The following is a 15,343-nucleotide window of genomic DNA, read 5'->3' on the forward strand; positions in this document are numbered from 1 at the left end:
ATTTTAATCCTCCTCTTTAGATACCTGCCATAAGCACAGAAATGCTGTGAGAAATCTTTGTTATTGTGCTGCCGGATCTGTGCCACAGATTTTCCTTGTGGGACATGGGCGGCTGATTTAGTTTCTCTTTGCTCCACTTCTCTGTAGTGGGGATTTCTCTCCTATGCAGTGGGATTGTGAGAATAAATACTTTACAAATTGTGAGGCACTCAAATATTGCAGTAGCGGGGGCCATAGAAGTGTCAGGATAGACGAGGAATCAGCAGTGAACTCATCGTAATTTGGGACCTGATCCTGTAAATACACATCTGACTCCTCTCCTTTCCATGAGTGAAGCCAAGTCTTGGAGCTGGTCCCAGGAGCAAAGAGTCTTGTGAGCCTGAGCGTGTCCTGGACTAGGCCATCCTGGATCCTTTGAGGATTATAAATCATATGTTACGTGGCTTCAGAGTTTCTTTTAATGTAGCCTCTCCATTTGTTCCCAGTTCCTACGTGCTTTGCTCTTGAATGAGTCACCACAAGCTGCTGCTTATGCACTTTCCCTTGCCTTAAATGTGTGCTTTATTTTAAGAAGCTGAATCTCCGGTTTCTCAGAACCTGAAACTCCTTTTTTCAGTTTGACAAGTGGACAGATGGTCAGAGGCGGAGGATCCTGGTGGACCTGTTGGAACGCTGCTCCCCGTCACAGCAGAAATTCTGTGCCAAGCAGCTACAGGATCGAGTCCCCACCGAGGCTCTAGATTTTACCACAAGGCTTCCTAGAGTTCTGTCTTTATATATCTTTTCCTTCCTGGACCCACGGAGCCTCTGTCGATGTGCGCAGGTAAAAAAAGCCAACACGCACCTAAGGTTCAGAAAGTCAGGTCAAGCTAGTTAAAAAAAAGGAGACAGCACTAGTTTTCAGCAAAGACATACCAGTGCTGTTCTTCATAATGCAAGGGTGTCTTCTGACTTGGCAGCCTGGTGCCAAATGCTTAGTGACGCATGGATGAGACCGAATGCAACACTTCCACAGATACTAAATTAAGCCACAGTGGCCAAGATTTACTAAAGTGAAGAGTAATTTTAGATGCTCAGCTCTAAGGCATTTAAAGTGTGACACTTTACAAGACTGATTCTTCCCAAGAAGGAGGCCTGGTACTTTCTGAAAATCATGTTCTTTTAAAGTGCCTTGCACTGTGTGCAGAATCACTAATTGCTTTGAAAAGTATTGGCTTGTGCTAGTTGCAAAGAACTGCACACGATGCTTTAAGAAAAACGGATCCTTTAAAATGCTTGAGGGTAAAGTGTTGGACGCGGAGAAGCAGAGAAGTTACAGATGTGCTTTTGAGCACACTGGCTAGGGCTTCAGTCTTTTGAGCACAGTGGCTAAGACTCCAAAAATATGTTTGCATGAGATAAAGTGCTGTGAGGTGATGCCCAAAGTAGTTCTGAATGAATAAGTTCAGATATTGGTGACATTATTACGGCACTAACATAGTACTCCATATAGTACTACGAATGTATCAAAATCTCAGCTGGTTTACAGCTTGCTCTAGTATCTTTCTCCAGCATTTTATGTTTTATGTGGATGCAACTCACACTATTCATTCACAGGCAGGGAGAAGACAGGTTAGGAAATTACTTACTTAGAAAGAAAGGTCTTTACAGTGCTACTTGTGTCATATCATTGGACAGCTGCTATTATAAGCATGGCAGCGCCAACAGATGATGTTTGTCCTTAAGCTGGAAGAAGCATTGCACGCAAGGTGACTGTGTGATGGAGTACAACAGCAGAACATGAGTAGGAAGAAAATGTTCAGAACGGGTCTATCAGACTTAGGGAGTTTATTGATGCTGTTTTCTCAGTGGAAACAAAGGGTTTATTCCAACTACTGTATGCTTATTGAGTAGAAGTGCAGGAAGTTGCCCCAAACAGGCTGAAATCTTTCCTCTTGGCCCGTGATTTCTGGAATATTTCACCCTGTGCTGGAGATCAGCGAACACTTAGGCACTGAGCACGTCATGAGGACCTCGAACGGTTTAAATGGTTTAATGAAAGGTTTAAATGGAGCATAAACAGTGCTGAGAATTGGACTAGTTTAAGGACTTAGGGGAATTACATCCACAGCATAGAAGTCTCTAGCTGCAATCTTGGATGCTTGAAACCCCAAGGTTTTCAATTTACTGGGCATTCACAGGTGAGCTGGTACTGGAAGTACCTGTCTGAACTGGATCAGCTCTGGATGCTGAAATGCCTACGTTTTGGCTGGTACATCAACTTCTCTCCAACCCCCTTTGAGCAAGGAATCTGGAAAAAACATTACATTGAGATGGTGAAAGAGCTGCATGTCACGAGACCAAAGGTACATACCTACCACCTCTAGAGGTGTTCGGGGGCAGTGGGAAAACTGGGCTGGTCGGGTTCCTAACCCCTTTGCCTCTTTATCTTTCTGTAATCTCCCACTAGTAAAATGGAAGATACATTATTTTAAATTAGAATCTAAACTCATGTGTTGCCATGTGCTCTACTTTCCCATCATCCATCCCTGGTAGGGGGGAAGTGAAAATCTCCCTGGTTAGGAGAAGCAATCACCAAGGTCTCACTGCCGTCCTTTCAGGGTGTTCTGGAGTAATCCTCTAAATTTCCCTCTCCAGCACTCAAGGCTGTTCCCCTCTCTTTTTCCCCAGTGTACAGAGCATATGATAGCTCGCCTCAATCTGATAAGCAGAGGTGGGGTACTCAGCACCACCCCTGCTGACATTTCAGAGTCGGTTTACCTGGTGGAAAGATAAAAAGCACCCATTATGCCTGTTATAGTCCTTGGTGTTTTCTCTTTCTCTCTTCTTCAAAGGCGGTAGGGCCATTTTGGGGAGGTGGAGAATTACTCAGTAGCCATTGCTTTTCCCTGAGATTCCTTGATGCCATGCCTGGTTTGCAGGGCTGTGAGGGTGGGATTCTTCTGCCCTGAATTCAAAACTCAGCCCTCTAATTTTAACCAAACTCCCCCGTAGACTCTCTCTGTAGTCAATAGAGAGATACCGATGCATCTCAAAAGCAGCTCAGCTCATCTTAATACAGATTTTGGGACAAGGGCAATGACATGCACTGTCAGGGTGCCTATTTCTGTCCACTGACCATAATGGAGCCTGGAGAGACTAATTTTGAGTTAATACCCAATTCTTAGAAGTCTAAAGTTAGGCAAAATAAATCTCATTTTCATTATAGGCTAAAATTTATTTTCTTCTTTTAATCTCTCTTCTTAGACTCCTTCAAAGGATGAATTTGTAGTTATTGATGTGCAACCGGTAAGAAGCAACGTCCCAGAGGCAAAACTTTCTGTGCCAGGAAGGAAGACAAACAAGGAGAAAAAAGAGCTCCCACCGTGGCGTTCATCAGACAGGCATCCTACAGACACCATCCGATTCAACTACCTCGACAACTACGATCCCATCGAGCAGGCTAGGCAGGCGTAAGAGCTTGATCTCTTCCCTTTTGCTTTTTCTGCGACATAGGGTATGTCTGCGTCCTTTGCAAGCTCACTCTGCCTGTGCTCCAAGCTGCCTGGAAGCCTTATAGTCCGGCAGCCTGGTTGCAGGCCCACTTTGCTGCTCTTTTGGCTTTTCTTGTATTGATCTTGGTACAGTTGTAGTTGCAGCTGCGCTACTTCGTGTCCTTTCAGCGCAGAGCATGGGCACAGCTTGTTAGTGGCTGCCTATAAAATAGGCTGTAACTCCTGGGGACGTTACACAGCTGTAATGGGAAGAATCAGGACAAGAGTTTGTTCAAGGGTTTTTAAATAAAGCTGCAAGGTTGAGAGGAATCTGAGGTTTTTGCACAGAAGAGGAAGAATGAATTAATTGTGATGAAATGTAATTCTATCACTTCAAGGATCTTCTGGCTGAGAAGAGATTTAGATGACTGAATGGGGGTGCAGGTGTAAGAGTGTGTATGTAGTATAGAACATTTAAGTGATGAATAGTATTTGTATCTACACTGCCTGGGATAGACTGCCTAGATCCATCAGTTCTTGGGCTCCCAGGATTATCTGCTCAGCGACTGGCAAAAGAAAGGCATTTCCACCCCGAAGTATAGTTTTGCACATCGACTTGTGTTAGGACTGCCCCGTGTTTTCCTTTGACACATCTGGCATCAGCTATTTTCAGAATCTTAGATCTGTGGTCAAATTTCTGTGCGTTAACAAGCATCAGTAGAAGCAATAGCAAGGAGGCTGCGGTAGTCACCTGCGTGCAGTGTTTGGCCCATTTCTCGTTTAAGTCTCTGTTAATACCACCTCTCATTTCTCATGGGCTCACAGCCGTTACCTCAATTCAGCTCGCGTGCAGTAACTTGTGAAACTGGTAATACTATCATTAATGTGAGCCTGGTGAACAGGTAATGGATTAGCTTGACTGTTGCCTAGTTCCTGTGCGAGTCCCTGTAAAAAGGACCGCACAGACTCTCACCCAACCGAATGTGCAGAAAGGAGGAGATTCCTCTTCACTGTGCCAACAAAAATGTTGGGAACCAACTGAGCCATACTGAAAGTATCCAGATTGTACTTTCAGTAAATAACTGATAGAGCTGAGATTAGCCCTGTGCACAGGAACAATCAACCCATGAATTACCCCAGCCGAGCGATTATTTGGCTAAGCAGTTGTGCACTCGCGTAGGCTCTTTCTCAATGTGATTAACTTTGTCAGACCCACCGCTCCTCCGGGGTGTTCCACAAAGTTCCCAGTGTCTGAGCAAAAGCCTTTTATGAATCATTTTTTAATCCGCGTCCCCTAGTCCTAGGATACTGCACTACTTCAAAGAGCTTTCCAGTTTCCACCTCACCCTCTTTCTGTGGTATGTTTCCAAACTCTAGCACCATTTTGGGTAGAGTTCTTTGAGGCTTTTAACTAAATATTTTGACAGAATGCCTCCTGTTGCAAATGGATGTCCTGATATTATTTTTCAGTTGTGCTAAATTGCTTCTATGTAGCGGCTCCCAAAGGTTTCTGTGAGGTTTAGGGTTCCCTTGTGCTGGCCATGACCCAGTGTCAAAAGTGGGACAAGCCTTGTTTGAAGAGTTTAAGTGTCGCTTGTTCCAGCAATGAGCTGCAGATGCAGCTGACAACCAGATGCAAATGATTCTGAGTTGCTAATGATACAGCAAGCACACTGACTGTTTTCTTCTCCTAAGTGAGATTTGAGCCTCTATCCATTTGTGCAATGGAGAATATTTTAATGCCGAGCGTTCTAGCAAATCTGGCATTTATCCGTAATTATAGAGGATTATTGCAAGGAGAGAAATGAATTCTAGGAGATTTGCTTGTTTATCAAGGATCTCCCTTTAATATCACTTAAGCTGAAAGTAATTGCTAGCATGTAGTCTCATCTGTAGCGATTATTCAGCAACACAGGTGTGCCGTTTCAGGTGCCGACCCAGCTTCCCGCTCACATAGTGATATTCTGGTGCTTCTTTCCTGCGGACACACTGCCGACAGAGTCCCCTCTGCAGCCCCTTCCCAGAAGTCCTCCCACTAAGGCTCTATATTGCATCCTCCATCCTTTGCTTCTAGGCAGCTGCCTAGGGATCGGGTCTTCAGCACTTCCCCTGGCTCCCTGTCTGCAGCAGGAGCAGGGAGACAGCACCTTCCACGCTTGAGTGTTCTTCAAGTGCGGGCTTTCGGTGGAGGCGGCAGCGGCAGCTCATGGGCGGCTTGGGCAGGCGTCGGTTGCTGATCAATGGTAGCACAATGGCAAAGTGGTCAGAGTGCCCCTCTGTGATGCCAAGCATTGTTTTGGACGACTGATGAAGGCCATGCTCAGCCAACTGTGAGCTAGGAGTCGGTCGAGCTAGGAGTCTCATATGAATGCCGTGCAAGATGATCTGCCTTGGTGCAGCCTACAGGCTCAGGCAGACCCTGTCTGACCAGTGTAAAGGGTTGTAAAGTAGAACAGAGAACCAAGATAAAAATCTCTGACCCCCCAGGCTGTATCAGGTATAGTTATTCTTCAGATTAGATGAATTCTTGGAGCTCAAGGGCATAACAACCACTCTTCATGTAAAATGAATGTCAGAAGTAATAAAATCTATGTAAAATGAGATTCCTAAAACAATAGGAGTGATTTCCCAAAATACAGGGTTTTGCAAAGGTAGTCTGGGAGAGAAAATGGGTTTTGCTGCAGCCTGAATGCATATAGAGAGGAACGAGTATTTTCTTGAGGTCATGAGCATGTGTGAAAAGACGCAGCAGAACTTGCAGAAAAGCAGCAGAAAGCCAAAGTGATGGCTGAGGGAGAAGGACTAGAGAGAGCACTTGTAGGCCAGCAGGTTGACTAGAAAGCTGTGAGCCAACAAACCATTCTTTCCATTTGAGTTCTGCTGTGCTGAGGAAAACCGGACTTGTAGAAAATTCTTTGTGAATAAACAAGATTACATCAAAGGAATACCTGACGCCATCATCAAAGCAATATGTGAGACTAGTCACTGGCTACTTCTTTGAATCAAAGTTAATCTGCCTAATGTCAGGTTAAATTTTGCAGAATTTGAGAGGTAACAAAAAAATAAAGTTTTTCCTAGCTCTTGGACCTGGCTAAAATCTCCTCCTCACTCTACGCTTGCTTTCTGGTCCAAAGAGAGGTGAGAACATTCCTGTTCATCCTAACAGGGGGTCCACGCTGCAGCTGAAATATTGTCATTTAAATGGCAGAGTTGTCATCTGTTTCTTTGTTGGCCTTTTGAGAGGAGTCATTAGCTACAGGCTCCCTTCCACAGCAGTACCAAAACTACACTGCTGTGAATTCATAGCAGAGAACTTATCCTTGCTTAGCTAAAAAAAGTGAAACATGGGAAGCGTAACAAGCTACAGTCAATTCTCAATTATGCAGGGGAGCGGAGACGAAGGGAGTCCTAAAAGAGGTAACACAAAACATGCTTTGGGCTATAAGACTATAATTGGGTATTTATCTTTGAAAAGCAAATAAATAGATTTCTATAGAGCAATTGGACGAGGGTTTGGTCTGGACAGTGCTGGTGCTTCATGTCACTGGGGAGAAGAACCATAACACTGTGCCACAGCTGGGTCGTGCCCAAAAAATGGCAGAATGGTGTTAATTTGCAATCTGGATGATAATTGAGACTTGACTGGTTGTTTTTTTCTGATGGATTTTTTTGCTGCTTGCTCGGAAAGGCATGAGCTTGTACTATAAAAACTGAATGGCACCCAAGAGCCTCAGTGATAAACATCACTGCAGCACGAAGGAGATGGGACAGAGATCCCTGAATATATTCACTGGGAAGTTATTTGGTTTCGATGGGATAGTGTGGGAAAAGCTTCATAGTCACTGAGCAGTGAAATTAAGAATAGCAATGATCGGATGCATAGTTGAGGGAGTGATGAGGTGATAGAGAAGAGAAGAGACACAGACGGGGTTGAATTACAAATTGCCTGGAAGGGGTTATCAAAATCCCTCGGTAGAGTTATAGCTTCTGTGACTTTCGGTGTTGCTGCCTGTACGTGTGCAATTTATCATAAGGATGATTTCTGGTAGGTCTGGTTTGTTTTCTGCCTGAATTGTCCAGGTAGCTTTTTGTTTATATACAAACAAACCAGAGACCAGCAAGGATGGATTTGTCTCTTTGGGCAAAAGCAATATTGCAAAGGTGAAGTGAAAGATTTTTATCTGAAGTGTGGAACCAAGTTAGCAAATTTTCTCTGGGACTCTGATCTGCCTAAAAAGAACCAGGAGGGGCGTTTCTTTCAGTCCATGCATGTACAGTTCTGCTGGAAGGCATCTGGTGTTTGTGCTGCTTGTTGCCAATAAATCAAAAGATTTGCCTCCCACTTTATCATGAATAATGAATTCCGATTCTAGCCTAGCGCTGGAGCCCTGCCAAGATTGTGTCCTTGTGCCTCAAGAAAGAGCCCTGCTACTTCTCATGACAACAGCTCAGCCAAAATGCAAGCTCCTTCCCCCCCCCCCCCAATCCAGCTCGGGCTTCTGGAAGCCAACACTAATTCAGTTAGATAATTTATGGACGTAGGCCGGCTTTAAAAACAGTTGCATATTGTACTGGAGTGTTTACCCAACGAGAAAATAATTACTCTCAGTAATTGTTCTGTCAACAGCCCGGGCCCAGTTTCTGACAAAAAGGGGCTCGCTTGCATGAGAAGGGCATGGTGTTTTGCTGTCCTTCCGAATCCTAACGCTCGTCTCCTGCTTTTCATGTTTCTGAATAGCCAGCCCAGTACTCTCTGCCTGTTACACTTGTGGGAATTAAAAACGTTCCTTAAGGGAGGAAAGCGGGGTGAGAAACACCGAGTTCAGCACTGGGAGTGAGAGACCTGCCGTCCTCGTCTCGGCTCTGATGCCCTTTTCCTTTGCAGCCTTGAGAAACTCATCCTCCCTGCTTACATTTTCCTGACCTTGAAGTGAGATCACGGTGGTGACCTGCTGCAGGGGGATGCTCTGACACCATGAGCACGGACACTAGAATACAGCACTAGAGGTTAATATCTTAATTTACGACCACAAGGCCAGGTCTGCATTCTATCTAACGGTCATAGAATCATAGAATCATTTCGGTTGGAAAAGACCTTTAAGATGATCGAGTCCAACCATAAACCTCACACTGCCAAGTCCACCAAGATGACCAGTTCATTCCCTATAATAATATTTTGGATTGAATTTTCTCTCTTGACTGTTAGTGAAGTGTTCATAAACAGACTGCAGTTTTCCTCAGTTTGCTATTTGAAATAATGTCTGATTTGTCTTTATGGTTCTTGATCTGCAGCTGGTCTGGGACGAGTGAATACCAGACACATGCTGGTTTGGGCTGCTTTTGAGGGCATGTTTGTTATATGGTGTGGCTCTGTTTCTTTATAGGATAAATCTTGCTTTTAGAGTCTGTTTCCATCCTTTATATTCATGATTTTGTATTCATACTGTGCTTTTTAGCATGCCTTCCCGGAGCCCAGAGACGCCGGTGATGGAGCTGGGAGACGCACTCAGAGAGCACACAGAGTTGCTGCTTTAAATTCACGAATTCTGTATTGCAGCATTTGAATGTGGAAGGGGAATGAACACCTTCAGAGCAAATGAGTTCATGAACCTGCCCAAGTTCTTAAAAAAACTTCCTCACAGGATGGATTTTACTCCTGATGTTGGAAAAATGTGACAACTGGCCATATTCCAGTGTACTTCACTTAATTTTCACACTCTGGAATATTCTGTTCTGCCAGTTAATTGTATTGACTTTAATAATAGCTGCATATAAATTTATAAATTTATATACATATACATATACAAGAAGAAGTATTTGGCTATAAAAACAATGAATAAATAACTTGTTGGAGGGGCAGTCCTCTAGCCTTATTTATGTTACAAGTTACATGGACTTCACTGAAAACTAATTGATTTAGCGAAACTCGCCTTTCTGTGAATTCCCCTAAGCTGATGTAACGTTATGTGGATTTAGCTTAAATCAGTAAGTCTCAAGCTAAGGGCATGTGTTTGAGTGCTATAAAATTATCATAACTTAAAAAATAGCAAGTTACCACCCTCCTCTGAGCCATGGTATCCGATTGTGCAATCTTGGTCTGCCCCAGGTGCCAGATAAAATGTATTATCTTAAACCATGTCTTTTTGGGTGGCAATATCATAAGGGATTTTCTTTTTCTCAACCCCAGGGAACCAACTCCATAGCACTTGTTAATACCATTCTGTTCTACTCTGCAGGAGAAAGAAAGGAGGAGGGGAGACCCCAGACCTTAGCCGGCAGGCAGCTGAGAAAAAAAAGAGAGCGGGTCATGGATCTAATAAGCTCCAGAAGGCAAAATCACTGGCAAGTATCACCAGCTTGTAATTATATCAACTGGGGCCCAGAGTCAGGTACACCCAGGAACATTTTAGCTCAGAGCTTTTACTTAACTTGGGTAACTGTGAAGCTTTGCTCCTGCTCTAAGTAGGCTGCCAGGCACGTTTGCTGCCTATTCCAGAGGGAGATACCCGGGCAGAAGGAGGACACAAGGCACCCCATGTCTGGCTGCTCCGGGGGCAATCCCTCATTGCAGCCTAGACATAGTCCATCTGCCTTCGGTGGGAAAAGGACAGTAACTGTCTGTATGTAGACGGGGACCTTGTTATCTTCTCCGCCCTCACGTTGCTTACTGCACAGTATCGCGACGGTCCGTTTCCATGCTTTACAAAGCACTGGATCAATTCTCTTAGGACACTTGCATCTCTTCCCAAAGCTTCATTTCTGTGCTCGCAACTTTTGATCGTTGCAATTTGATATTAGTTTGTTCTCTGTTCATTGCACTGAGCCTGAGCAAGCAGCCCCAAGGTCTTAATACTGAGGATTCATTGTGCTCATCACTGGTAAAATAGGGCATCCTCACATGAAAGGAGTCTAGGGAAGTCAGGCTTCCAGAAAGCAGCATGGGTCTAAGCTTTTGTAGATACGGCAACAAATAACTGCCAGAAGAAGGACGTGCTCACAAGCGTATCGGGGGTTTTTGCAGACCTGGAAGCGTGTTTCCTCAGCGATGAAAGCCAGGGAACGCATGTGAGTTGAGCTAAAGAAGGTTTACATAAAAGAGAGGCATTGTCTCCCGAGATTGGGAGGCATTCTCCTGACCCAAATACAGCCTGTTTGCAAGGAAATAGATTCAGTCGGTGCTAAAGAACAGAAAATATAATTAAAGTTATTCAGCCTGTGTCTTACAATTTCCATTCTCCAATGGCTTCCTCTGTAGCCCTTAGATCAGAGCGCCCTTACACAGTTTCATTCCACCATGGTTTCCCGTTTCCAAGATAAAGCTGTTTTATTGTCAGTCCAGAAGTGAAAGAATCTTAGTTCAGGGTAAAAAGAGGTGAGTTTGATTTTCTTTCCCCAGATTTTAGGAAAGTTATGTGTTCTTTGAAGTTACTTAACCTGCAACCCCCGATCAGGAAGGCACAAGCACCTAGTCTGACTCCCACCATGAAGTCGAAACCCTCCCGCACAACGTCAGTGGGAGTTTTTGATACAAACTGCAGCGGTACAGGCTTGAACAGTGTGTATGTGTGTGTCACCTGCTGTTGGCTGCTCACGGTTTAAAAGGGACATTATTATTCCTGTAGCAAACAGTCACCAGAAAGCGTTTAGCTGACACAAAATGCTCATAGACAGATGTCTGGGGCAGCACACAGAGTTAGTGGGTACTGAATTCTCACCCCACAAAAAGCCCTGGGAAGAGTCTTAAAGCCACTGCCTGCTGCCAAGGCCTGACAGGTCCACCATCCTCCCTTGGTCCCTCCTAGGCAGTTAGGACAGCCTAACCCAGGGGTAAGTGTCCTGAAACCCATGGGGTTACACCTTGGTGACATCAGCCCAGAACAGAGCTCCATGCCTTTGTGCTATGCAATCTTGGTAGCACTGGCATCTATTTGTGTTAAAAATCGGGGGTAGCCTGTTGCTGTGTGACTCTTTCCTAGACCTTTATGTTGCAAATAGGCTTGTTTTTCTCTTGAGTTTAGAGTTGTCAAAATTTCCATAGAAGAGCTGTGTTTCTTATTCTCTGATGCATAAGCCTGCTGTTATGCTGGCTATTAATGACTACAACGCTACATGACAATAAAGGTTAGGTTACAGTAGGCTGATGCATAGAGAAAGAATACATATATAACTTGCTAGGAATAATCCAAAATTAATTTCCATTTATTATTAAGGTAGCATTGGGAAACCTTGTTGAAATGAAGACCTGTGAAAAGACTCTTATTTAATCAAGTCCAAATAAAGAGGCTTAATGCTCAAATCTTTTTGTAAATCCTTAGAAGAAGAATAGACTATGACGAAAGAATAAGTGCCCCAAGCAAGCAAACATCAATTCAAATTAAAATGAAGCTCTTAAATAGATCAATGATCCAAGTGCAGAAAGTAGGTGAGAATAAAGTATATTACAGCCAGCAATGAAGATGTGAAAAGGGCTGTTATATGGAGCTCCAAGCTCAGGAGGCTGAACAACAGCACACCAAAATAGAAGAAACACATAATTAAGGTGATGACCTGAGTCCTGGAATTACATCCACTGGCTCCACGTTTGCATGCAGTGAATCAGTTCTCCTCCTAGTAAACTTGTGAGGTTTTGGAGTTTATTAGTAATCATGGAAACAGTAGCATAAAATGTGACCAGGCTCACACTTAATTTAGAATAAATTAAAGTAAATTAGCTAAATTAAAATAAATAGTAAATTACAATAAATTAAGTTAATTAGGTCTCTGAATGAAGGGCCACATTCTTTCTTATAAATGCTCACGCAACCCCCATGTCTCTACAGTGGGGAGAGAATACCCGCTCTATCTTTATCCAGGGAAATGCCTTACTCTAAGGATATGTATAGTTTCAGTGTTAACCATCTCTTTAAGCACTTTGCTGGATCAAGGCTTTACGGCTTGTCTATACCACCTTGATGCTCACCTTGCCTTCAGCAGCTACTGTCCCAGCATTATAGAAAGAAAAGTGAAGAATGCAATGGCTTCGGTGACTTCTCCAAGCTTTTACCAGGCTGGGCATGGAAACCAGATGTCTATTTTGGGCCGCTGTATCATCTCTCCTGTTCGCTCTGACACGGAGCTGCGCTGCCCTGCTGTGATTTCTGAGCTCTGGCCCTACAAGTCCCTTCGCAGGCGTCACTGCTGCCACATCAGTGTCCTTTACACAAGTCCTTGAGGACTTCCAGTGAGGAATCTTCTGCAGCTTCTCAGCGAAACAGGCAGCCTCATGCCCAAATGTCAAAATTCCCAGATACTTTATTAGGAAGGTAAAATTTGATTGATGCTTTTGACAGCTTTGCAAATGACTGCAATGTCAGCAATTAGGGGCTGGTTTTGCCTTTCGGGCTGTCTGCTTGTTTCTGTTCGAGAGACTGCTCCACCCTCACAGCTGTTCCTGAACTACTGACTTATTTTTAGTACTTACTAAATAACATCTTTTTGACAGGATCAGTCATTCTTGCCTCGCTGCCTATATCCTAAGGTAATAAGATTGCAGCATTTGAAGTCAGGGATAAATTTTCCTATGACATATTGACAGGGAATTGATGTTTTGAGTGTGGATTGCATTGAGGTACTGTGTGGGTATAGCCCACATGAAGATCCAGGGCTCTCAGCACTGAGACGCGGTCCTGTCCGGTGTGTATTTATACCACCTATATTCTGCAAACCTTATTTTGAATTTCATTTATTCATACAAGAAATCCTGTTGAACTTCATGGGACTACTCCTGAAAGTGAAAATAACTCAGTATAATGTTTGCATATTCAAACTCAGCTGATATATGTCGCTCTAATTTTAAAAGTATAGCCTAGCTCTAATAGTCTATGCCTAGCTGTCCCTATGAGCTCTAAAACTGAACCACCAACACCACAGGAGCTGAAAAGCAAGGAATGGTCAGATCTGTGCTGCAACTACTACTGCTTCTATGGGATTGGGCTTTCTCGCTAGGACAGAAAAACTGCAGCTGCTTTTATCACACCGTCTCTGTCACACATCAAGTACTGCTAAGATCCTGGACCACTTTTGGCAGTTGTATAATCCCTGGCCTTTCTTTAAGGTTGATATTCAGCAGTTGCTGGATTGCTTATTTATAACTAGACAATTAGGCATGAAGCACAAGATATCTGCCACTGCTGCCAATTCAAATAATGGAAAAGGGAAACAGGCGGGCAGGAATTGCAGAACAGCATTGACTTTTCTGCACAGCCATTTTCCTATGGACACTGGTTTCACATAAGACCTGTCTGCCCATAGTGCTTTTTAATGAGTTGCTATGTAAATATCTGGTTTTGTTCATGTTTGTTCACTATTCTTACCAAATAATTTGTATCAGTTAAAAAAAGCCAAAGCTGTTGGTCTGCAGAACCTGTGCTTTTTGAATATTTGGGATCCTTCTCAAGGAATAAACAATCACTGTGTTGCTAAGTTAGGGGTTTTTTGCTTAATTTTTATACTGTTTAGTAAAATGCTCATTGAACAGTATGCTAAAACAAACTTCATCCTTTACACTGCGAGACTTCAAACAGCAAGCGAGACTGGGATCAGTCGCAGCCATATGCACGGGGGAGAATTTGTGCATTAACATATGAATTGATGTGGAGAATCAATTAACGGGGGTTTGGCTTCACTAGCACCAATTTCTAATTGGGTCCTTTTGTCCTTAAGGTAAAGTCATACCAGAGCACAGGTCACTGCAAATGATGCAGATTATGCTTGTGTCATTTAGGAATATAATTTAGGGATATCATTTAGGAATATAATTTATAGAATGTCTATAGAATGTATAGAATTTATAGAAGTTCTCAATGGACTCCAATGTTTTCAGTTCCTCTGAAGCTGTTGGGATGATATGATACTTACCGCCTTCTCTTCCTAGCTATCACTTTCTGCAGATCTTGAGTCTGTTCCAAAACCACCAGTTCGTCCCAGCTGGGCCACTCACCAGTCAACCGGGAACCTGCCCTCCAAAGCAGCAGCAAAGACCCTGGCCCAGAGCTCCCAGTGGAATGCTGGGATACGACCAGCACCTGTTCGAGCTCCAGTGCCAAAACCACGTGAAAGAGGAAAGACAGATTTCACAAGGACAAACACCAAGTCTCCATGTTAGTATGCCGCCATGTCCCACGTGGCGGCTATTGTAGAGATTGCCAATATCCAAATTGAGCACACAGAGGGAAGGAGATGGTGCTGGCAGTGTATTTCTGTAGGCGAAGGAGAACGCAGTCATTCTGGATGCTGGGAATCCAGATGACAGCGATTTGCTGCATCGAAAGAGAACATATGGCCAAAGACGTCACATCTAGCACTTGCTAGATCCACCTGTCTGTCACGACTGTCATCTTGGTATTGAACACTGGCATGGGCTTCACATGGGTTTAACTCACTAATACTCAATGGCAGAGCAAGAGATCTTAGATCAGAAGTGACAGTGGGCTCAGGCTAAAGTCCAGGGACTCTGCCAGGTCCTGGGTAGGTGCCAGGAGGAGCTGGTATGGTTGGGTTGGAATCAAGAGCATTCAGCAAATTACAGGACAAACCAATCAACTCCAGGGAGACACCAGCTGAGAAAGCAGCTGATCTGTGAATGCCTTCCAAAAATAAGGAGGCAGACTGACACGATCAAAAACAATTTTATGCCATTTCAATCTAGGGTTGGCTTGGGCAGCTATTCATGATGACCTCCCCTCTTGATACACCCAGCATCTCCTGAAGGTCCTCAGTGTCTGCAGCCTGCTGGGAAAATCTTTTGGTATCTTTCAGAAGCACACAACATTTGTGCAGATTTTGGTGAAAGGCCTATTAGTTCCCGAGTGGGTTGTCAACGTAAAGATTGC

The 15,343-nt window shown here is 43.9% G+C and overlaps 1 protein-coding gene across 1 annotated transcript in view; it reads left to right on the forward strand.

The window, feature by feature from the left end:
* The window catches only part of FBXO16 (F-box protein 16), a 30,586-nt gene that overhangs the window by 13,639 nt on the left and 1,604 nt on the right, over positions 1 to 15,343 (forward strand). The window contains exons 3-7 of the mRNA XM_050894973.1: positions 617 to 823; positions 2,181 to 2,345; positions 3,247 to 3,452; positions 9,710 to 9,815; positions 14,386 to 14,611. Coding sequence (XP_050750930.1) covers positions 617 to 823; positions 2,181 to 2,345; positions 3,247 to 3,452; positions 9,710 to 9,815; positions 14,386 to 14,611 — 910 coding nt within the window. The remainder of the gene's footprint in view (positions 1 to 616; positions 824 to 2,180; positions 2,346 to 3,246; positions 3,453 to 9,709; positions 9,816 to 14,385; positions 14,612 to 15,343) is intronic.

The sequence above is a fragment of the Gymnogyps californianus genome, chromosome 3 (assembly GCF_018139145.2).
Source record: "Gymnogyps californianus isolate 813 chromosome 3, ASM1813914v2, whole genome shotgun sequence".
Classification (NCBI taxonomy): Eukaryota; Metazoa; Chordata; class Aves; order Accipitriformes; family Cathartidae; genus Gymnogyps; species Gymnogyps californianus.